Below are 23335 nucleotides of genomic sequence, written 5' to 3' on the forward strand. Positions count from 1 at the left end.
TGGCCTGCCTCTCAGGCTTATCAACCAATCGATAGCCTTCAGTTAGCCCATCTTGTGATAAAACCATCCTCCTGTTGATCAAAGGGAAAATGCTTAGAACTAAAGCTTCTTAATGGTCATTTCAGCAGGCTGGTGGGATCAGGTTTGAGACATTAACATTTTTTCACGTCCAGATTTTTATTTATATTTCTTTCCATGAAAGCTTCTGAGATATTAGGTTATTCACCAGCAAGCCCATGTGGGCACACAAATATACCTTCTATGAGCACACATGGATTTCTCTAATTGTGAGAGAGCTGGGTTAAGTTCTCACCAGAAGTAATTGTCATTATGCTGTGGAGACAAAGGTGGGAGGATAGGGAGGTTCCCCCTACCCCCATGGCAGGGAATTCTGGTTCCCAGCTTCCTGTAAAGAGATTTGCACCATTCTCCTTAAGAACACTAATTCAAATATACCTAGATAACATATATGTAATATGATTGCATTATTTTGCCATCGATACACCCCTTTGCTTTAGTTCCCCCCCCAAGGGAACCTGGTTTTTTCTCTTCACTCAATTCCATCCTTGCTTCTGTGCCCCCCCCCACTTCTGCCCTTTGCCAAATAGAATATAAACTACCTTGAGTGCAGTGACCGAGCCATTTTAGAATGGGATCTCCTCAGGGCTGAGCCCAGTGGCGCTGGGCATTGAGATGGCAGAATGAATGTTTAGCAAGGGTATACATTTGTTTTAATAGATAATCCTACCATGAAAAGGACCAGGAAACAGTTTGAATTCATTTTCTTATATCAATTTAAGTTGAATTCTGTACAATATGTCTAGAGATTAAATTTAGTTTTCTTAAGCATTTTTGTAAAGCATGAATTATCAGTTTGGCTAAATTTCTTTTTCTTCCTCCCTCCCTCCCTCCCTTCTTTCCTTTCTTTTTTTTTAGCTGACTTTTGATTTCCTCTGTAAAGTGTATTCCTAGTTGCCCATGTCAGTGGACGCCTGCTCTAAGACTTATTGTCTTTGAGGATTGCCGGTCTGCCTTTAATAATGCAAAAGTAATGAAATTCATGGAAAGTTAGATTCCTTTCTATAAATACATCTATTAGTGTATTTGGGAACATACACATATACAGCCATCTGTTAGTTGGATCTGAACCTTTGTTTTCTTTATTATATCGAATTTCTGATCTGAAAATTCTCTCCACTGATGCAGAATAACAAGCTATCTAGAGGTTTTAGTCCCACAGCTGAATTCAGGGACTTGTGCAAGGTCATACAGCTGGTGGGTGCCAGAGCTGGGGTATGTTCTTGCTCATGAATAAATGTATGAATTCAGGAAAAAAGAAATATAGTCACATGCTATGTACATGGATGTTGTGTTAGTGGGTCTTGAGGCAATGAAACGTTTACAGAGAATAACATGGAGAGATTCTTAGAGAATGAGTCAGATAATTTTTCCTATTACATGGAGGTCACTTTTTTAAAGTGAGAATTTCTGGGGCAGCTAGATACACAGTGGACAGAGCCCCAGCCCTCAAGTCAGGAGGACTCAGACATCTAACTTTTACTGTCTTTGTGACTTAACCCCAACTAACTCTCCCCAAAATCAGTGATTTCTAACATCATTAGTGTTTAACGCCCCATCGTGTACTTTGCAGATCTTCAGAAAGCAGGGAGAAGTGAGACAGCTGCTTGGGAGTCTATGACTCTCATCATCTGGGAGATGATGAAGTTGGGGGGGGGGATCTTTTCATGTTGGCCTGGAGTGTCAAAAGTTCTGACTGTTTGGGATAACGCAAAAGAAATGTGAGATTTAGAGACTTGTCCACGTCAAAGGTTCATGTGGATTATTTGTACTGGACCAGGGTGAGGGCTTCCAGCTGAACTCGTACCAGTCGGATCAGCCATGTTGGATACACGAGATTGGAGTACCTTGACCCTGACCTAGTGCTGTCACTGGGGTCCTCTTTGAGCCTGTAGGAAGGAAATCGTACTGTTTGCTTAACAACATAATGCTCAAAATGAGGCTTTTTAGAGCTGCAGTTTGGGCCATAGTCTCTTTTAGAGCTGGGTATTTATAAGGAGGCCGGGAGTCCTTGCCCGCCCTCCCCTCCAATTCATTTTAGGACCTTGGAGTTGGCCCCTCTGCCTGGGCTGACTTACAGCAGCCTCTTGCTTCTGCTATTGGCTTGGAAGGGACTACCATCAGCAATACCCAGAACCACATTCAATCCATTGAGTTTAGGTCAAGCTTAGTAGGTGGCAGGGCTGGGAATAGACACCATCAGTGAAAAGACCAAAGTTAAGTGGACCCTGATGATGAGGAAGATCATCCTAGAGGATCATGGTGTGGGCAGAGTAAGTCAATGCAAAACGCATGAACTAAGGATGGAGCAAATTTGGAAGGGTGCGAAGAACCCGGGAGATCCAGAAAGGCCTTGATGGGAAGATGACACCTGAGGGGGCTTTCCACGGAGCTCGGGATTCCTAAAGGTGGAAGAGAGAAGGGAAAGAGCTTCAGCTGTGGCTCACAGCCTGGGCAAGTATGAGCCACCCTGGCTGGGGGTAGACCACATGGATCATTTATAAAAATGGAGAGAGACAGAGACAGAACAGACAGAGAAACAGAAATAGAAAGAGTGAGATGAGGCGGAAAGTCAGAGACAGAGGCAGAGAGAGACAGACAGAGAGAGAAAAAGAGAGAGATGAGACAGAGAGAAATAGAGACAGAGGCAGAGACAGACAGAGAGACAGAGAGAGAGGAGGGAGAGGGAGAGGAAGAGAGAGAGAAAGAGAGAGAGAGAGAGAGAGAGAGAGAGAGAGAGAGAGAGAGAGAGAGAGAGAGAGAGGAGGGAAAGGAGGGAGAGGGAGAGAAATGAGCCAGAGAGTCAGAGAGACAGACAGACTGACAGAGACACAGAGAGAGAAAGAGAGAGAGATGAGACAGAAACAGAGAATCAGAGACAGATAAACAGAGAGACAGAGAGACAGACCAACAGATGACAGACAGAGACAGAGAGAGAGACAGAGAGTGGGGGAAAAGAGGAGAGAATACATAAGAGAGAGAGTGGATAGGTGACCTGGACGGCGGAGAGGGAGAGCACTCACAGCTCCTTAACTAGAGCCCCCAGTTGGTATCCTAGATAGGTGGGAATGTGGGAGTTATCAGCGTGTGACATGTGATAGTATCAGGATCCTATCACTTGGGGTTCTACCCAAATTATCCATGTTGGTGCATGTTCAGATTTATTGTGAGAGAAATGCATTAATTTAGAAATTAAGCCGCAGATTTTACAATAAACAGGGCTAACAATTATACTGTTCATCCAGCCTGAAAGATAATTTTACTTAGAACAGCAGGCATCAAGTTGGGCCCAGCATAAGGAGGGTACTAATTTTATGATCATCTCTATTTCAATAATACTGATAAATACAAGGGAATCCCGCTGAAGCTTCCTCATTCCTCCATCTTTGCTCCCTCCCGCCATTCACAGTCCTCTTTCTTCAAGGCTTCATTTGGGGGAGGGGTCTTTTCTCCTCCCAGGAGCCCTTGGGTCTGAGTGCTCCCCACTCCTGAACACTCCTGGCATTGCCCTCTTGTCTCTGAGCCCCCCGTGCTCCCCGGCTGCCTCCTCCTCATGCTCCTGTTGGCCTTCCCCCTTGTATCTCTCCCACCAAGTGCTCTGCGTGGTTCTTTCAGAAAGCACACAGTAGGTGCTGGGCAAACACCGTGACCAAGAGTCCCTGCCCTCAGGAGGCTCACATTCTCCTGCCATTGCACAGGAGGGAGCTTAGTGAAGGATTATTAGACTTCTATGGTTTCCCTGAGATTAGAACTTGGTTCAGGGACAGTCACTGACAAGCACTGGGGTCCCCTCATAAGCCAGTGAGGTGTGCTGGCCGAAGACTGGCCAGAGAGCCCAGGGCCCATCCTAAACCTCACCCTTGTAGTCCCATGTGGAGCTTGGAGCCTCAGTTTCCTCATCTGCAAAGTGAGGGAGAACTTGACAATGCAGTAACAGATTATGTTTGTATTTGGAGTTGGAGACCAGGATTCACACTAAGATGAACTTGAGGGGCGCCCCTCCCTCTCTGAATCTCAGTTTCCTTCTCTGTAAAATGAGGGATTTGTACCACTTGCTCATCAGACACTGAAATCTGCGACCCTGATAACCTGGCTGGCTTTTTTTTCTCCACGAGAAGTGGCTGCGACCTGAGCTCCCCATATGGGTGGCTATTCCCTCTCTCACTTTGACTTTTGGATCCCTCCCTGGTCTGTCTGTGTCTGCCCAGGAGAAAGAGCTGGCTTATAAATCTCTTCCTTTCTTCTAATTGTCCCAAGTTCTGCTGGGCCCAATGGGACCCTCACCTGCTTCCATCTGCTCTTTCTCTGGGCACTGTCCCCCAAGATGCTTTATTCTTTAATGTCCAATATTGGGGGCCATATGCCTTGTGGAGCCCTACATTTGTCCCCATGTTCATGGGTGAGAGGGGTGGTGAGAGCCCAAGGAGTGAGATCCCGCTGAAGTATTCCAGGAGACAGCCCCCCAGCCCTCCTGTGGTTCTCAAAGACCATTCTCGCCTCTCTTGCCATTGTCCAGGAGGCAGTGGTTGACCCTTGTGGTGAACCAGGCACTGACCTTCACCCCATGGGGAATGGAAGTTTGATCTTCAGCATCTGGAGCCCTCTCTGCTCACCTTTCTCAAGTTTTTGTTGTTTTTTGCTTTTTTCTTGAGGCTCACTCCTGTTGCTTCGTTCTCCTTCTCCCTTCCATGGCTTTGCAAAGCCAACTCCCCGAGCCTTTGCTCTTCATTTTCACCAGGGCGTCTGCTGTAGACGGCTGTCCTCCCGACACCCCGGACCCCCACAAGTGACCTCATCCTTCTTTCCCCAGCCTCGTCATTGTCAACTTTCCTGGTGCTATTGGGAACATCACTAACCCGATTCTTTTCTAATTTCTAGGTCCTTGTTCCCTTTCCCTCCGCTTGGTCCCTGCATCCTCCTGATTCTCTGCAGGCCATCTTCATTCACATGGTCAGTCCTCGTGAGAAGGCTGACAGTACTCCATCTTGCCTAGGACCCTATTACAATGATCTCTTCCTGGCTCTTCTAACTGTAGCCTCAGTCCCTTTTCCAATTCACCCTTTCCATGGCTGCTCAAACTATTGACCACGAAGAACATTTCTCCCCTGCATACAAGCCAGCGGCTCTATTTGAGGCCCCCCATCATCTGCCTCCAGCTCCATCACCCCTCTGCCCCCTTTCTCTCTCCGTGCCCCAGTTTCTCTTCTATACACTTGCACAATGGCGTCCCTGCAGACTATCCCCCGTGCCCAGAAAGTCTTTCCCATTTGCTTTTTCTTCCTTGAAGGCCAGTACCCCATCTCCTGTTCCTGGGCCCTCCTCTGCCTTGCTCCCTGCCCCATAGGACATTGCAACTTGGGATTTCGTGGTGAGGAGCCTCCTCTGCCAATATCCCCCACAGATATGTTCTCCGCAATGGCTGTGGCATCCCTCTCAGTGCCCCCCGGTAACTCCGTAAGGTTCTGTGGAAACATATTGGGGAACAATGTATGAACCTGTGTACTGGGAGAGTGGTGGTGACCCTGGGGCAGCTGCATGAGGTGAGGAACAACTCCCCCTCATACCGCCCCCCTTCTGACCAGCTCCAACTGGATTTCTCTCCTCACCCTGAAATATCGCATCCTAATCAAAGCTCTTGTTCACTTTGAGGAGTGACCCAGATAGCCTCATTGTATTTGTGTTCAGCCATTTTTTACCAGGTGACCCCGATGTATTCATAAAAACATATTTTTCCTGTCTGCACCCTGAAAGAAGTTTGGAGTTTTCCTCCATTCTTTTATCTTTTTTTTATCTTTCCCTTTCTTCTTATTTATTTATTTGTTTGCTTGTTTTTCCCCATTTCTTGGAAATGGCGCTTACAAAGGAGATCTGCTTATTCTAGGTGTCTTTAAGGGGACATGACTGGCTCCTGAGGCACGTGTGGGAGCTGGAGACCCAGCTGATGCTCCGCAAGGGGTCCACATCCTCCACAAAGCAGGAGGACGGTTCTGAAGGAGGGCCTACTGCTCGGGGACGCATCAGGGTGCATTGTTCGAATATGCCGATTGTGTAGCTCAGAAAGTATTTATTATTTATGTTCTGGTGTCTATTGATTATCAGCTTGGGAGCCCAGGGGAGTCGCAGGAGAATGGCAGGGCCTGCTATTAGGGCTTGCAGTGCATAAGAGATGGCGTGGAAGACGGATGCAGGCAGGAGCTGTGAACTCACTGGCCTGCTTTGTCACCCAGTGCATTCACGGCACAGATAGCGTGTAAGGGCACAAGCTACTGCGGGCACGATCACGTGGGCGAGGAAAGGTGAGGCAGCCCGGGTGTCCGGGGCTGGCAAAGGGCCTCCACACAGCCCGGCCGGGTTTAACAGCGGAGAGGTCCCTGGCAAGCCTTGCCTGTGGGCTGATTTAAAAGCGTGCGGAACAAAGACAACATCCGTGAACTTACTATTTATCTAAGGTTGAGTCCGATTCAAAGTCACATCCTACTCAGCTCTCTTTTCCTGGTACACTGCACACAGAGAATGGGTGTGGGGAAAAACCCGCCCCGAAGGCCCCGCCTGGCCAAGGGGGAGGGTGGATTTATGCCCTCCCAAGGGTTGTACCTTCTGGCTGACATCTGTGAGTTCTTAGGAGGCTTCCAACTGTGATGTGCTGAGGGGGGCTCCCGGGTCAGACTCTGAGGCCCATTTGTTAGGGAGAAAGGGGCCGTGTGATACCGTGGAGAGAGAGCCGGGCGTTAGCAAGAACTGGGTTTGAGTCTCGCCTCTGCCATTACACTGACTCTGGGATCCTCAGGACAATGACAGCCACCTGGTGCTCTGGACAGTTTCCTTTCTGGAGGTAATCGGGGCTTCATTGCCCAGAGTCACCCAACTAGTAAATGTCCGAGACCGGATTTGAAGGCCGGCCCTCCTGACCCTATCACGGAGCCCTCTCCACTGTGCCACTGGCTGCCCCTGGAAGATACTGTTCATAGAAGGAGCTTCATGGGGAGAGGGGCTTCCTTATGTCACAGGGCCACCCTGGAGGACCTCTGTCCCTAGCACCGCCATGACACTTAAGTGAGATAAAAGCCAATGGCCCTCTGCCAAGCTTTAAAGCAAATGCAGATATCGGGGCTCGTTCTTTTAGTTGTGATTTTCTGGGGAAACCCTGGGATCACAGGCTGACAGATAAAGAGCTGGAGAGGACCTTGGAGAGCACCAACCTGAGGAAACTGAGCTCCAGAGAGCCAGTGGGAGCTGCTGGTGGGATCCAGGGCTGAGATACTCCAATGTGCCCTTTTTCTTCTACGTGCCCGAGCTTTAACCATAACAACAGCTTCCTACCATGAATGCTGCCCTCAGAACACGCCAGCTATTCCATGGAAACATGCCTCGTTCTGTTCAAATTGTCAAGGTCACCTCAAGGTTAATATTTTCTTACATTGATCTGGTCCTTCCTACAGAGTACCCAGGGTAGGTAGGTGAACTGAGCCTAGAGTTAGGAAACCCCCGAGTACAAATCTAGCCTCAGATACATACTAGCTGTGTGATCCTGGACAAGTCACTTAACCCTCTTGGTCTGTGTTTCCTCATCTGTAAAATGAGTCAGAGAAAAAATTGCAAACCTCCCCAGTATCTTTACCAAACAATACCTAAAATAAAAAAACATTTGGGGTCACAAAAAGTCAGAGGATGGAACTGCTCCAACAATAGTGTAACAGGACTCGTGATTTGTTGTGCATCTCAGGAGGGCTATTACTGTGATTGTTAAGTGATAGTGACTCCATCAAATTAATACTGGACCCCCTATCAGTAGAGAATCGAGTTCAAATCCTGACCTTGCTACCTCCTAAGCTTTGGGGCTTTGGGCAAATAATTGGACTGCTGAGTGGTTTCCAATCTTAGAGAGAGTAAAATATATGGGTATTATGATCTGGGGAGGAGCAGGCACTGTAAATGGTGGGTGTTCTTTGTCAAGGCTCTGTGGTGAAGGTTGGCCATCTTTCTGCCAAAGGGTTACCTTCTTCCTAAGTTCCTATTTCTCTTCTGTACCTCACTATGAAGCCAGTTCCTTCCAGGCTGGTATATGTGAAATGATGAAGAAGGCCTTGGAGAGCTCAATAGCTACAGAAGCATTCATTCTGGTAGCACTTGGCAGAACCAGGGGGCGGCCAGAGCTAGCCACGGCACCTCTCTCCTCTTTATCCCATGTATTGGTCAGAGGAGAGAAAATGGTAGGCTGAACCTACATCCCTTGTTGACATTTCCATTTTTCCCTCCCATCTGGGGCTTTTTTGATCTCTCTCTCCCTATCAATAGGGATCAATGTGGGATGCCAAAGATTTTCTTACTAAATCTGTGGTTATCTCCTTTAAGCCCCTTCTGTTTACCCCATTTCCATTCCTGCTTCTTGATCTGATCCAGACTAGTCAATGTAGATAACAAAATGGCAGCTCCATGAGATGGGAACTCTTTGCAATCACAGATTTTCTGTGAGATTGGCTATCCCTTCCAGGAGCTGATGGTATCACTGATAACAGGATCACAGATCTCAAATAATCGTGAGATGCATTTGCCTGATATCACAAACGTAGCCGATGAGAGAAGCCATTTGGCTTTAATAGCAGTTGGCTTTAAAAGAAGGCGAAACGGAAGCGTGTTGACAGACTTTCTCCTAGTGGTACAAGAGGCTCTAGAAGTGGAGTCAGGGTGACCCAGGTGATCTCTCTAAAAAGATTTTTGCTGTCAGGGACTGTTAAGGAGTATTCTTTGTATTCCTCCATCTTTGTTATTTTGGCAGTATCTTAAGTTCTGTTGGCATCGACTGAAAGCTTCCCTTCTCCTTTCTTCTTCCCCTCTCGCCAGCTGGCTCCCTCTCCTCTGTGAGTCTTTCTAATTTGGATATCCAGAACATATTTGCCACTCCGATCGGTGCCTGGTAGGGTCTTTCTAAACAAATAGCCAAATAGCGAATGATGTCTGGATTGATCTCAATCCTGGCCCCCAAGGGGGGGATGACATCAGAGCTTCATAGATACTGGACTGCCATTTACACTGGCCTCCCTCCCCTCATCAGCACTTGTTTTGGGAGCTAACTTGATTGGTTAACGCCAACTGCTCTTATGGAGTGTAGTGTTGTGGCACATCCAGGGCTCTGGTCAAAAATTGACAATTCTGGTAATGGAGCTCTATAATTGAGGGTCCTTTTTGAGAAATTGCTCTATTAAATAAGGAAGTAAATAGTAGCTAGTTAAATATAATGAATCAAGGATAGATAAAGTCCATTTGATTTTTTTGTCATGTGTTTGACAATGATTACCTTTGGATTAGTGCCTCAAGTTCTTCTGGGGTGTGGTGCTGACTGAATGCAATGAATCCTCATTTTTCTTTGAAATAAAGGTTTTGTTAAACAGTCATCAAAATGAACCAGCGTTTGCCTAGTAACAACAAAAATTAATTAAATTAATTAATGCCCATATCATTTATAATCAAAGCAAGGCAAATTAAAACATCTTTAGGAATCATCTTACTGTCATAAAATTGTCAAAAACAGCCAACAGCAACTTAAAAAAAATAACAAAAACAAAGACAAGTATATTTATTCCTCACTGGTGCAACTGAGACTTTTAGAATTTTTCTGGCTAGCAAAGGTTCTAAAATTAAAGATGCCCTTTGATCTGACCAGGTAACTGCAATGAATGTAACCTGAGAATGTGATCCATAGCATAGACAATAGAGGCTGTTTGCTCCCCCACTTTGATAATCCCATGATATGTATTTGCATCTTCTCCTTTGACTTAATGTTAGCTTGCTTTGTCTTTTCTCTCCCAGGTCCCCTGGGTACTAAATTCTTGCTCTGAGGCATGGGCCGTTGAATGGCTGGCACCAAAGCCAGCATGATGTCCTAAGTCCCATCACTCATTTTGCAACAGCGATTATTCTTGATGTGACTCCTCTTTCTAGACTTGTGTTCAATTTGTCCCGAGCAAATGCATCTTCTGGATTTTAATTTTCTCTAACACGATAAGGTTCTGAAATGCATTCTTTTGAGCAATTTCCTTTTTACTGGGAAGACAAAAATAACAACAGCTTGTGCTGCTGTGTCGATAGCCTGAAATCTCAGCCCCACGAGCCAGACTGGCTTTGGTTATTTTCAAAGAATATTATACCTAGCAGGCAGGACAAATGCTTTCTGCCTCCATGCGGCAGGACCCAGTGCATTTTCTGAGAGCTCTGCAAGAGCAGGAACTCGATGTATGCACAAATAATTAAATGATTAAATGGAAAGTGGGCTCTTAGCTGGGGTCTCTCATAAGTTCATCATAGGAGGTCCACCATGCTCTAAGCCTTCCTTGACATTGCAAGGATACCAGTGGCCCGTGAGTGCCATCTTCTACTTATCCTCCATTCATGCTCCGTGACTAGGTCATTGTCATTTTCCAGTCTTGCATTTCCAGGATGACTTCCCTTACAGGCTTTTGCTCTTGGCCAAGGAACAAATAATGTCAACAAGTATGGGCTTAGTTCTTTTGCTTCTTTTTAAAGTTAAAGATCACATTTTAAAAAGTAAATTTTAGTAGATGCAGCCCTGATTTTTTGGTTGTTGTCAATATTGGGCTGCAGAAAATTTTTTTTGACCCTATATTAAATAATTTACATAATATATTGCTAATATGGCATATAATAATATATAACATATTGCTAATACAGCATATAATAATATCATAATAATTATATAATATATTGCTAATATAGTATATCATAATATATTGTAATATAATATATAATATCAATATATTATATTATATATTGCTAATATAATAATAATATATAATATATTGCTGATTTATATAATATAATATCTTAATATGTAATAATAATTTGAATAATGATAACCCCTTAGAGGGACACAAGGCTTCATAAATTACCAGAGAGATGTGCTATTGTATGTTAGGTGGCACAGGAAGGAAGAATTAACCTTTTAGTGACTCAGCTCTGCCCCGCCCATTGCCCCCAGTTTGGCTCCTGTCCATGGTCCTAATGCAAGCAGACCTCCAGAATCCTTAGGGTTGCCTCTGGGGTCAGTCACCTTGCTGACGCTTTATCGTTTCTGATTGAGATACTTGAGTCCGCAGGCAGCCCTGTTGTGGAGTGCCCCAAGTCTGCACCCCATCCAACTCATTCTAATTCACAGCTTGACAGAGAATCTGGGAGGGATGCAGAAAGGAGAGATGGGAAAAGCTTATTGATAAACCTCTGAGCTGAAAGGGGATTGAGAATCAGAGAGCCGGGGAGTTTATGTGCTCAGAGCTGTTCTGTCCGTGAATCACTGCCGTGGCTGGTGAGATCGGTACTTTGTCGATCCCAAACTGTTTCCATGTATTTGATCTGTTTCTTAAATGGCTGAAACTTTCGGTCCCCTCTTGCCAGGTGGCCTCGGGATCCTACTGGTCATTTGGGCTTCTTGGGCAGAATCAGTTTCCCAAAAAGAAATGTGTTTCTTTCTGTTTCTCCAAATGAGGCGAGGGGGTGAGAAGGTGAGACGAGGTGCTCAGAGCTGTTCCTCCATCTCGAGGCTGCCCCTGCTCTGTCGTTCTCCCTCTCCTGATGAGAGACAGAGCTGGTTCCCTCACAGAGAGGTTTTTTCCTCCTGCCTCATACATTGCTAAGAAAAGTCTCCTGACGTCTGCAAGGACAGGGTTTCATTAGCTTTGGATTTTTAACATTTTGGGGGGAATGGGAAGCTGAGGATTCCACAGAATCCCTCCTTGGAATGGACAGTGTCTGAATTCTGGGTCTCTCCCACCCTCTGCAATTTGGGGTACTTAGGATGCCCTGTAAAATACAGAGGATCTCCCAGTCCCCAATTCTAATTCTTCTTTGTTTGCTACTTCATTTATCCTGATCAGGAAACCAGATCTTCCCCACAGGTGTGTGAGACTCATGGGAACATAAATTTAGGCCTTAGAGCACTTCTGGTCCAATCCACTCATTTTATAGATAAGGAAACAGAGGTCCAGGAAGATTGCTGGCTGACGTGCAATTACAGAGATAGAAAGCATCAGGTGTCTGGTGTCCTTCCCATGGGGCCGTGTGGACTTGCCTTCTAAGAACGCTTGCATTTGCATTCATTTAATGGAAATTCTTCTGACATGCAACCACGTGCCCTCTCCTTCTAAGAGGATTTGCTTACTTTCTTCCCTGATCCTGGACTCCACAATGGATGGCCTTCCCCCGCTGTGGAAGCCCCCAGCCCCTCCATTCTGAGAGCCCCTCGACGGCAGGAATTCCCCTTTGACATTTTTATCCCTACCACTGAGTCTGCCTAGTTTTTTACACACAGCAGGTGCTTAATAAATGCTTATTGACTTCTAGCTTGATTGGTAGGTGATGGTTAAGGTCCCCTAAGGCTGCCTGGGGAGGGGTCGCCCAGACTTGGCCATCTTGGCTTCCTGAAGCCTCAAACATTAAGCTTTGCTACCCAGCCTTTCGGGATCTGGGACCCCTTTCACTGCCTTTTGAGCCAGTATGGGGCTTCACAGTGTGCAGGAGCAGCCTTCTCCCCAAGCAGCCTCAGCAGAAGTGACTCAGTACCCTTATGTACCCTTTGGGCATCTTGTGCCCGAGTCGAGGACCCGGCAAGGGTGGGCTTGCTCCCTGCCCATCCTCCTCCTCCTCCTTCACCTCCCCTCTCTCCAATGGACTCATCCCCTTCTTTTCTCTGGCCACCCTTAGAGACCCTTTGGGGAAGAAATGAGCCTCCTTGTTGCGTGTTCATCCTTTCCTGGAAACATGATGGGGAAGCTTTGCCAGATGCTCAGACAAGTGATGGAAAATCATGAAAACTCAAATCTGGCTCCCCCCCCCCCAAATGTGTCTCAGTTTGCATTTTGAGAGCAGTTTAGAAACTTATCGCCCATTTTGTCAGAGACATAATTCACGTCTTTCTCCAGGCACTGTAAACAAGCGAGATGGTTTAATGGTCCCATAAAGGCATTCCGGGCTGATCGCTGAGATTAGACCCTTCGGTAATGGATCTGGGTGTGTGTGTGTGTGTGTGTGTGTGTGTGTGTGTGTGTGGTGGGGGAGGGCAGGGCCTGACAGAGGTAAATGGACTGGAATGGGATCGAGCAGCGAGGCTCCGGTGTCTCGGAAGTGGGCCTGCTTTATCTCAGCTCTCCAGGAAGATGGATGGAAGAGGCTTCTGACACTGTCCTCTTTATCAGTGCACAGGCCTCCGCCTTTGCTTCTGCCATCTAAGTGAACACTAATTGAGGTCATTTCAATCCATTCATCACCTGCAATTGAAGTGATATTAGCTTAAGGGGAAGGCTCTTTCCCCCCTTAATCCGGATGCATTCATCCTCTGGAGTCTCTGGCTATTTGGATAGAACAGCTCCATTCTCTGGGCTTTTCGCACCAGGAATCTGCCGTCTGTCCCATCTTAAACAATCAGCTGATTTAGGTATTTTCAAATAAATATTTCACAAACTTTAGTCCGATTAAAGAGTTACTGGAACATCCAGGTTAGGATTCGATTGGACGTCTTCATTTTCTCTCAGATGGCTGAAAAAATGAAAAGAAATAACCATTAGCACAGATTTGAGGCCATCTGAGCCCCACAAGGGTTCTTGGATTGGATTGGGTAACTTGTTCAAGATCAGCTAGCTTGGCAGTGGGAGGACTGGGACTTGAACCCGGAACCCCAGTGTATGAAGGGCACATGAAAGGTCTGTGTTTCTAGGACTTTGGGGGAATATTGTTGTTGGGAAGGTTCCTATAAGAAACCTATTTAAAAGAAAAGTTCTTGGGAAACCAGTAAGATGGTTTTCTAGAACCTTCACTCTTCCACCCATCATGGGAAGGCAAGTCAGTGAGGGCTTCATGTCCAGGGAAGAATCCTTCAGAGCTATGGTCCCCTTGGAGCAGCAGCAGTCTGAGGGCTTCCCACTCGAGCGCTCTGTTCTGGGTTCAACAAAGCTGATCATTCCTTTGGACTGGATTAAGGGAACTCCAAGGAACCTAGAGAGATGTAAAGGGCTGAAACTCTGAGTTGATGCATTGAGGTTGGACAACCGAGCATTTAAGGCTAATTACAGATTGGACAATACTCTATTAGCATATCCTTGGAAAATGGCCCTTCCCACTATTCTGTGCTGGTTCGATCTTTCGGTGTATACAGAGAATTGTGGGAAGGATTGGGGGTGGAGTAAGACAAGCCAGAGTCACTTTAGGGGTAGAGGAAGAGAAGGAAGGTCCTGCCTCCATCCTGTTCACTTCTCCCCCTAAAGACCAAGGACTTTTGCTTATCCTGACTCCGGCTGATTTTAAGGCATCCAGGGGGCTAACATGGTCTTCACAGAGAGAAAGATCACAGCAAAAACAAAGCATTCTCATGGCCAAGTAGCCGAGGTCTTTGTCCCGAGTTCTCGTTTTGCTAAACACGAACCGACCAATGTTTCCCACCTGGAACCAGTCAGTGTTTCCCACTTGGAACACCAAGTCCGAGCTACGGAGATGTTTCTAATCTACCGTCTGCCTTTAACAGGGGAGGCATTTCTTGGGGGTTCAGTTTCCCCATCTATAAATGGGGTTATTCCAGGGTAACTTCCTTATCATCTCTAAAGCTCTCTAGACATGTGAGCTTTTAAACTAACACATGCTCTTTTCTAAAAAGGGATTTTATTTCCTTTTATTGCCCCTCCCAAACTAGACTTTATCCATTAGTGGAATATACAAGATAATTTTAAAATACTTTTTTAATAATCAAACACATGATTGGAAAATACTGAAGGGAAATTCACTTGTGCTTAAAGAGGAGAAGAAAAGGACCAAGAGGAACAAGTGGATTTGCTATCCTTGTAGCATCTCAAGTCCCAGGGTGACTCCATCCATGAAATACTGACCCTTGCTTCCCAGTTTTTGGGTTCTTGGATATTTTGAATACTTTGCACTCACCGCTATTCTCCCCAGATGAGAGAAAGCCCTCATGGCTTCTGCTCTTGGGTTCTTAAAACAGATCTGGCAATAGGAGCCCTGTGTCCATTTTACAGATGAAGAAGCTGAGATTCAGGAGAATGAGTGGCTCAGGTTCCTGGATCCTTGGAAACAGATTTTTCTGCCCTTGGCTATATAGGGTTCTGTCTCCACCCCTAGTTTGTAAGTCAGGGTTACACTGGATGAAGATGAGCAGGCCAGTGTTATGGCTGATGTGACAGATGAGTATTGGGCCTGAACATGGGAAAGTCTGAATTCAAATGCTGCCTCAGTCACCAGCTGTGACTCTGATCTGGTCACTTTGCATGAATTTCCTTGTCTGTAAAGTGGAGATAAGAGCAGCTCCTACCTTACAGGGTGGTTCTGGGGAGCAATTGAAGTAACAAATGGAATAGCAAATGGAAAGCGCTACAGAAATGGCAGCTGTGTCTGCCACATTGGGGTCCACGGTCCAGACATTTCCCATGTGTGTGTGACCTGCGGGAAAGAATACGTGTTACAAATGGGGGGCTCCTGCACTGAGGAAAGGACTTCCCACACCAAAAAAAGTATTAGTGACGACCATCACCTTTGTCTGAGCCCAGCCTAATGTCTGCAGCAGGGGAAGGGCCTCAGACGTCCCCAGAGGTCGCCGGTCAGAGTTCTAGGGCCGCCGGGAATCCACGAGGAGGTGTCCCTTGGTCGAGGCGCTCAGGAATAAAGGGGAGGGGGCTCCAGGAGAATCCGATTCCTTGTATTCACAGCAGGGACTTGGACTCAGGCAGTGATTTTCATTGCTGGTTCTTTAAATTAATATAATGATTTTTCAACACATTAATATAATGATTTTTCGACAGAGTACAAGAAAACCCACATGTTGGTTCCCGGATTTGCTAATTCTTGTCCCCAGAATGAGCCGATGCAGGTTTCCCCCTGCAGATAGAAGCGGCGTCTTCCCGCCGACGCTGGCTGGGATCACGTTTTCTATTGGGCTCGTTTTCCACTTATTAGCTTTATGTACAGTTTGGGCCTTAAACGCACTCGTTCTGTTTCTTTTGGTGGTGGGGGCCAGGCTATTTTCACTGGGAAAGTTGCACGGATCTCGAGGAAGAAGAGAGCCTTGCTTAGGCTTCACCATTTTAAAATGTGAAGATGAGGGCTAGGAACAGTCACCAAGCTTTGGGAAATGCTTGAAGAAGGAAAGCCGTGACCCCAAGCGAACTGGAAGGGGGCCGCGGCTCTTTGGGAGGAGGACGTTTGGGTTTGTGGCTGGCATTTGGAAGTCCTTTGGCTCCACCATTAGAGAACTCAGTCACCCTTAGGGAGCTCTCTGGAAAGGTCAGGCAGGCGGCACGGGGGCTCTGGGGACGGTCCTTGGCTCTCCTTCCCTAAAAGATGCCTTTCGGAGACTCGTGGATGGTAGCCCTTGTCCCGGAGCTGCGGCCAAAGCCAGGCCGGGATCTGTCCAGCTGCAGCTGCCCCGGGCTGGCCACAGGAACTGGGAGCGCTCGCAGGCTTGACCCCTGCCCCCTGAGCAGGGAGGAAAGGCCACGTGGCAGGCCGGAGGCTGCGGCCTTTCGGAGGCGGCCCGGGCGGAGAGGCGGCAGCAGCAGCAGGCTGGAGCCGGCTCCGGGAGTAATTTAATTAGTGTTGATCATGACTCCAGATGATGGTGATTTGATAAGGAATAATTTAGTACTTAACAGCCTTTTACATGCACCAACTCCATGTGGGAAGGTAAAGCAAATTGTAGAAAATGAATGTGCTGCTCTCACTCACAGCCCTGCTCGGAGCTGGGAAAGTGCCTCCTGTCAGCGGCCGCCGGGTCCTGGAGCGGGAGAGGGGCTGGGGCCCGGACAGGACCTCTGAGCTCACAGGCCCAGGAGGGGGGTGCTGGATGGGACCCGAGGGGCCTTATGGGCCCAGGGCAGAGCTAGGGCCCAGACAAGACCTGCAAGGATCATGGGGCCGGAGTTGGGGTGCTGCATGGGAACCCAAAGATTAACTCCACCTTCCTTCAGAGCTGGAGGAGAACTGGGCCCAATCTGGGAATCCATAAGAGCTGAGGTGGGGATAGGTGGGACTCCGGGGCCTCTATTTAAGATCCTTCTTTTTCTATAAGAGAGAACTGAGGCTGGAGAGATTAAAGTGTCTGATGTGGGGGACACCAAACTTCAAAGTCTTTTGGTCCAAGGCCTCCTCGTGCAAACAAGGAAACCAGCAAAGAGGGCAGAGGGTCATAGACCTAGAACCAGACAGGACTTTGGGGACCTGGTCATTCAGACCTTCCTGCCCTTGGGGAAACTGAGGCACACAGAGAGCTTTGTGTTCAAGATAGAGAATGATTGTTGAATCTGATCCTCTCTTGCTTTTGAAGACATGGTGGCGAGGGCTGAGGTACAGATTTGAACCCATGCCCTATTCAAATCCAGCTGTTCCCCATCATTCTCTTTCTCTCCCTCTTCCCTTCCTCCCTCCCTCCCCTTCCCTTCCTTCTCTCTCTTCCCCCTCCTCCTCTTCCCTTTCTGTGCCACATTTCCTCTGGTCACATTGGTAAACCAAACCATAAGAGGAACAAAAATGACAGCTCAGGTTGACATATCCAAGGCTTTAAGTTTCCAGAACATTATTCCCCACTCCCACCCCTGAGGCAACTGGGGTTAAGTGATTTGCCCAGGGTCACACAGCGAAGTGTTAAGTATCTGAGGCAGATTTGAACTCAGGTCCTTCTGACTTCTGGGCTGGTGCTCTATCCCCTGCACCCCCTGGCTGCCTCCTCTAGAATATTTTTCAAGCATCATAGGGAAGGTGATGGGACGGAGATTTAAGCTTCTCCCCATCAGTGCTCCCCGTGCCCCCCACCTGCCAGGCTGCCCAGGAGGTGCCTTTCCCATCGCTTGTCTCCCACTGAAGACTAAGAGCCAGAAAGAATTCTAATGAAATGGGGGTTCACCGGGGACGTGACGTCCCACCAAAATCAAATTGAAAAAGGTCTCATTCTAGAGAATCAGAAGCAGGAAAATGGTACCGTGTTCTCAGGATCTCTTTCCCTTTCTCCTACCCACAGGGAGGAAAAATACACACACACACACACACACACACACACACACACACACTATATATATATTATATACATATATAGAAAAGCAAATTGAGTCAAGTCAGACTCGCTTGCATGTGGGATTTGGCTGACGACACTGTCGCGGGTCCAGGGCGAGCTTCCTGGGCTGCACATCCCAGCGCCCGGCGGGGGATTAGTGGGCAGTCCCAGGCCTGAGAGCCCAAGACAGCCCTGCCCCCTCCCGGGGGCTCCCAAGTGGGCTTTGTGTGGAGCCGGGGCTCGGCAGTGCTCTCCCTCACTTGAGTTTAGAAGAAGGAGGCCGAGGTTGAGTCTTTGGTGCCACTGGGAAAGGGACTGAGAGGCTCCTCCTAGAGCAGGCGCTCCCAGCTATCACACACAGGCCCCTCAGTCTCCCAGCTCTGGGCCTTCTCTGCAGCTGTCCCCAGGCCTGGAACCCTCCCCCTCCACTCTGACCACTGACCTCCCCGGCTTCTCTCAGGGCCCAGCTTTGGCAGGAAGCCTCCAGGCATCTTGTTCTGGCCCCTGCCCTCCCCAGTTGTTGCCTCTTTATCCAGAATAGTGCTCCCGCTGTCACGGTCGCTTATGGTGTCTCCCATTAGTCTGTCAGCTCCTTGAGGGCAGGGCCTGTACCCTTAGCACTTAGCACAGTGCCTGGCACCCAGTAGGCATCTAATCTAAATTGGTCAGTGACTGGCTGGCTGCCCCAGGCTGGCTCTGGAGCATCCCAAGAAGCCCCAGGCCTCAGCCCCCATATTTCCCACCCTGTTCCCTGTGCCCGCCCCATTCCCTGTGCCCGCCCCATTCCCTGTGCCCACCCTGTTCCCTGTGCCCACCCTGTTCCCTATGCCCGCCCCGTTCCCTGTGCCCACCCTTCCTGGGCAGCCTATTCACGGGCACCACTTGCTTAAAGAGAACCATGATACAGGATTCAATTAGTGTCTTCAAATGTTTAACTTGTGCTTAAACTGGGATAAAAACGCTGCCCTCAGGGCCATATTGGAAAGTTAGCAGAGCCTGGGAACTTATTAATTAACACATCCATAAATTAGATTTCAGTGAGCAGACAGCAGAGAACTCGCTCTTTCCTTGCAGAAGGGGATTCTTGGGAGCTGTAGCGTCCTGCAGAAGCACTTCAGTTCTTGGAAACGCGGGGGATGCCCACGGCGGGCTCCCTCCAAAGCCGCGGGACAGGGGTGCTTGAGGTGGCCCTGCTGAGGAGATAGAGAGCCCCCATGACCTCTCAGAACTAGAGAAAAGAGAGTGGGAGTTGGGGGAAAAGACGGGGCAGAGAGAGAGAAAGAACAAGAGACAGAGAAGAGAGGGGAAGGGGAGGAGAAAGGGGGGGAAGGGGGGGGAAGAGGCAGGGAGGGATAGAGACAGAAGGAGGGGGGGAGGGAAGAGAGCAGAAGGGAAGAGGCAGGGAAAGAGAAGGGGAACAGGATAAAAGAAGCGAGTAGGGGTTCTAATCCAGCTTCAGGCCCTTACCAACTGGGGGATCCTGGGAATTGACTCTGGTTCCTCCTTTGGAAATGGGGATGCCCGCAGCCCTTCCCTCTCCATAGCTGGGGACAATGGCCGGGACCTCGGATGCTGAGCCCCGCCAGCCCAAAGGCTTCCGCTTACCATGAACCGCTTCAAACTTTAGAACCAACCGATGGTTTTATAGTGACCGAAGACGACAGTTTTAATATGTTGGACTTTGATCCTATTTACGAATTTAATTACTCGCTTACACTTAAAATGGTGATGTCTGAACGGAATCATCATCTTGTCAACCACGGCTGGGACTTTTCGGGAGGCTTTTTCCTGGCAAAGTGGTCGGCCCGTCCGCTGTTTATCGTGGGGTTGCCAACACCTCTGGGAGGGCTGCCGCCTTCTGGGGAAGGAGGAGAGGGGCTCAGGGGATCAGTCACTTCAGCAAGACAAGTGATGATAGATTAGATGAGATTAAACAAGGATTTTTTTCTTCCATTACTTCCAAAAAATTCTTCCTCCCTGTCCTTCCTCCCTTCCCTTTTTCTCTCCCCTTTTCCATTTTTTTCTTCCTTCCCTCCCCTCTCTTTCTTTCCCACCCTTTTCCCCTCCTTCTGCTTTCCCTCCCTTTTCCCCTTTTCCTTCCTTCCTTCCTTCCATCTTTATTTCTCTCTCTTTCTTTCTTTCTCTTTCTCACCCCTAGCTTTCTAGCTCTTCCTCCTCCTCTTCCTTCTCCTTTCTTTCTGCTTCTGAGTGTGTGTGTGTTTCTGTCTCTCTTTGTGTCTGTCGCATTCTCTTTGTCTCTGTCTTTGTGTCTCAGTCTCACTACATCTTTTTCTCTCTGTCTCTGTCTGTCTCTGTCTCTGTCTCTCTCTGTCTCTGTCTGTGTCTGTCTCTGTGTCTTTGTCTTTATCTCTTCTGTCTGTCTCTGTCTCTCTCTGTTCTCTCTCTCTTTCTCTCTCTCTCTCTCTCTCTCTCTCTCTCTCCCCCTCTTTCTCTCTCTCTCTCCCCCCTCTTGGTCTCCCCCCTCCTCCAGCCTCCCTCTCTCCTTTCCTTTGGTGTATTTGCTGACCGAGCATCGGCTTTGCCCGTATCGGTGACCCCCTCCCCACGTGGAGGGCCGCACCGAGGGCATGATTTGGAGCCCAGCTTAACCACGTTTCCCTTCTGTGTGTGTCCGTCTGTCGTCTTTCTCCTCAGTGGCTTTTCATGGCCTCCCCTTGAAAATCAAGAAAGAGCCCCACAGCCCGTGCTCGGAGCTGGGCTCGGCCTGCAGTCAAGAGCAGCCCTTTAAGTTCAGCTATGGAGAAAAGTGCCTCTACAATGTCAGGTAAGGGGGCAGGCACCCGCTTGGGATGAAGGCCGGGGCCTCCTCTGGAGACGAAGGGCTGGGTCAAGGGCAAAGGCAGCCTAGAACCTCTGGGTGCAAGGGGGATACACTGAGCAGAGCACTTAGGAGGCCCCAGTGCACCCTGTAGCTTCTCTGAGTGCACTGGAAAGCAGTCAGATGTAGACACACACTCACACACACATGCACACCTGCACACCTATATACATACATGCACACACACCCATTCTGTAAGGGGATGTCCAACAATCCCCAGCCCAACTGCCACTGTCACACACAGAACCCTCAAAGCTCTCAGCAGAGCATCACGTGTGGACATGATAGAAGTGTTTTATTTGTTTGCTCGTTTGCTTATTCATTCTGAAACTTTCTTCTTGCTGCCTGGGGGGGAGGGGGTTGGGGTGGGATGGCCACACAGACCCCTACGTCCCAGCCCTTTGGCGTGTCCTTAGCATCAGGAAGACACCGTCCCTCTCCAGTAGGAAGCGTTTCTTTTCTTGAAGCAGAGGAACGAGTCTCCTCTTCCTTGCTCCCTGCCAGTGCCTATGATCAGAAGCCACAAGTGGGAATGAGGCCCTCCAACCCCCCAACGCCGTCCAGCACTCCCGTGTCTCCCCTGCATCATGCCTCCCCGAACGCAGCTCACACCCCGAAGCCCGACCGGGCCTTCCCTGCTCACCTCCCACCGTCCCAGCCCATCCAGGACAACAGCTACCCAATGGACCACAGGTGAGTGCGGCCTGGAGGCTTCACCCACCCAAGTTCTGTATTCCGTGGCCCTGTGTGGTGGCTGGGAGCGTGAGGGGTGGGAAGTGGGAGGGGGAGGGACGCAATGGTGAGATCCCTGCCCCAGCCCTTCTATCGCTGCTGGCCCGTCCCAGAAGGCCTAGCTTGGTTACAGCCTCCATGCCCCCCAGGCTGGCCCGTCCTAGAAGGCCTAGCTTGGCTAGACCGGAAAGCCTCCATGCCCTCCAGGCTTTGGGCTCTAGCTTAGTCAGGTTTTGGGAACATAGCGCACTGGACCCAGAATCAGGAGGACCTGAATTCAAATCCTGCTTCAGAGACTTCCCACATAGACAATGAACACCCCTGTGAGGATGTTCTAGAAGGTGCCCTGGAGCTAAATGGCCTGGCTTCCCATCTCAGCTCTTCCATGTGTAAGCTGTGTGGTCCTGGACAAGTTACTTAATCTCTGCCTGCCTCAGTTTCCTCATCTGAAAACTGAGGATCACAGTGACCCTAGCTCCTAGGGTTGCTGTGAGACAGCTTGTGAACAACTGTTAGCAACAGCAGCATCATCATCGTGGTCTCACAGTGGCTTCCCATCAGGGTCTCCGAGTTCTGCAGCTGAGAGGATTTAAGGATCACTTATCTCTGACTTAGAGAGGAGCAAATTGGGAGTCGAGAGGTGGCTTGTCCCAGCTCAGCCGGGAAGTCGGGGCCATTTTTTCACCATGATGTCCCATCTTTGTTAGCCCTACAAGTCCCTCCCTTTGTTCTCCATCTCTAAAATGGGCACGGTGATGGTCGCACAAACAGCCCTTGAGCCGTTACAAGGCACAAAATGTGATCACTGGGAGTGCCGGGTGAGTCCTGGGGTGGCCACACTTAGCTGAGCAGGTTCTAGTTAACATTTAAGTCACCGCAGCGACAGCCTTTTCGCCAGCTACATTTTAGCCTCCACTTGAAGCTGAGTGTTTGAGACTGGGAATCAGCAGGGTGGGTATGGGGTCCTTTCGTGGCCCCCTCCCTGCGTGTGGAGGCTGGCACCAGCTGCCAATCTCTGAGGCCGGATGTCTGTCCGGAGGAGCTCTCGGGAGAGCCGGGGCCCCAGAGTGACCACTCTTGGTTGCAAACGGGAAAGCTGCTCGGGAAGAAGCTCTTCTCCCAAGCAGGCACCTCAGCCGGCTCCGGGACTGCTCCGTGGCCTGCCGGTCAGCCCCCTGCCTCCTTTCCTCGGGCCGACACCTTGGCCCGCTTCCCCAGGCATGGGGTGCCATGAAGAGCTGGAGCCCCACCTGGCCCGCCGGCACGTGGCTCCTCGAAGCTCAGGGGCGTCGGGCCACGCCTTGGCTTCCCTTCCACGGTTAGTTCGGTTCCAGGAGCTTGAGGCTGTGTCCCTTTTCCGCCCCCATACAGGGTTCCTGAGAGCCCAAAGCCTTATCTGTAGCAGAATATTAGGGTCCCTCCCTCCTGTGCCAACCAGAAGCGGCTCTTGCCGAACCCAAACAGCTCGGCTTCCTTGCCAGCGGGCCTGTTCCCTCCCTCTGAGGCTTCCCCACCCAACTGAAGGTCACTTAACAACCTATTGCTATTATTCCCTGCCCTTCTTTGACGATTCTTCATAATACATCATCGCCTGGGGGCAGGGAATAAGGGAATGGGGAAGTTCGGTTTGTGTC

The 23335-nt window shown here is 49.0% G+C and overlaps 1 protein-coding gene across 8 annotated transcripts in view; it reads left to right on the forward strand.

The window, feature by feature from the left end:
- ETV1 (ETS variant transcription factor 1) overlaps nt 1-23335 on the forward strand; it is an 81680-nt gene that overhangs the window by 26750 nt on the left and 31595 nt on the right. For all 8 annotated transcript variants that reach the window (XM_031940708.1, XM_031940709.1, XM_031940706.1 and 5 more), the window contains 2 exons: nt 20786-20915; nt 21474-21662. In XM_031940708.1, the coding sequence (XP_031796568.1) occupies nt 20786-20915; nt 21474-21662 (319 nt within the window). The remainder of the gene's footprint in view (nt 1-20785; nt 20916-21473; nt 21663-23335) is intronic.

The sequence above is a fragment of the Sarcophilus harrisii genome, chromosome 5, assembly GCF_902635505.1.
Source record: "Sarcophilus harrisii chromosome 5, mSarHar1.11, whole genome shotgun sequence".
NCBI lineage: Eukaryota > Metazoa > Chordata > Mammalia > Dasyuromorphia > Dasyuridae > Sarcophilus > Sarcophilus harrisii.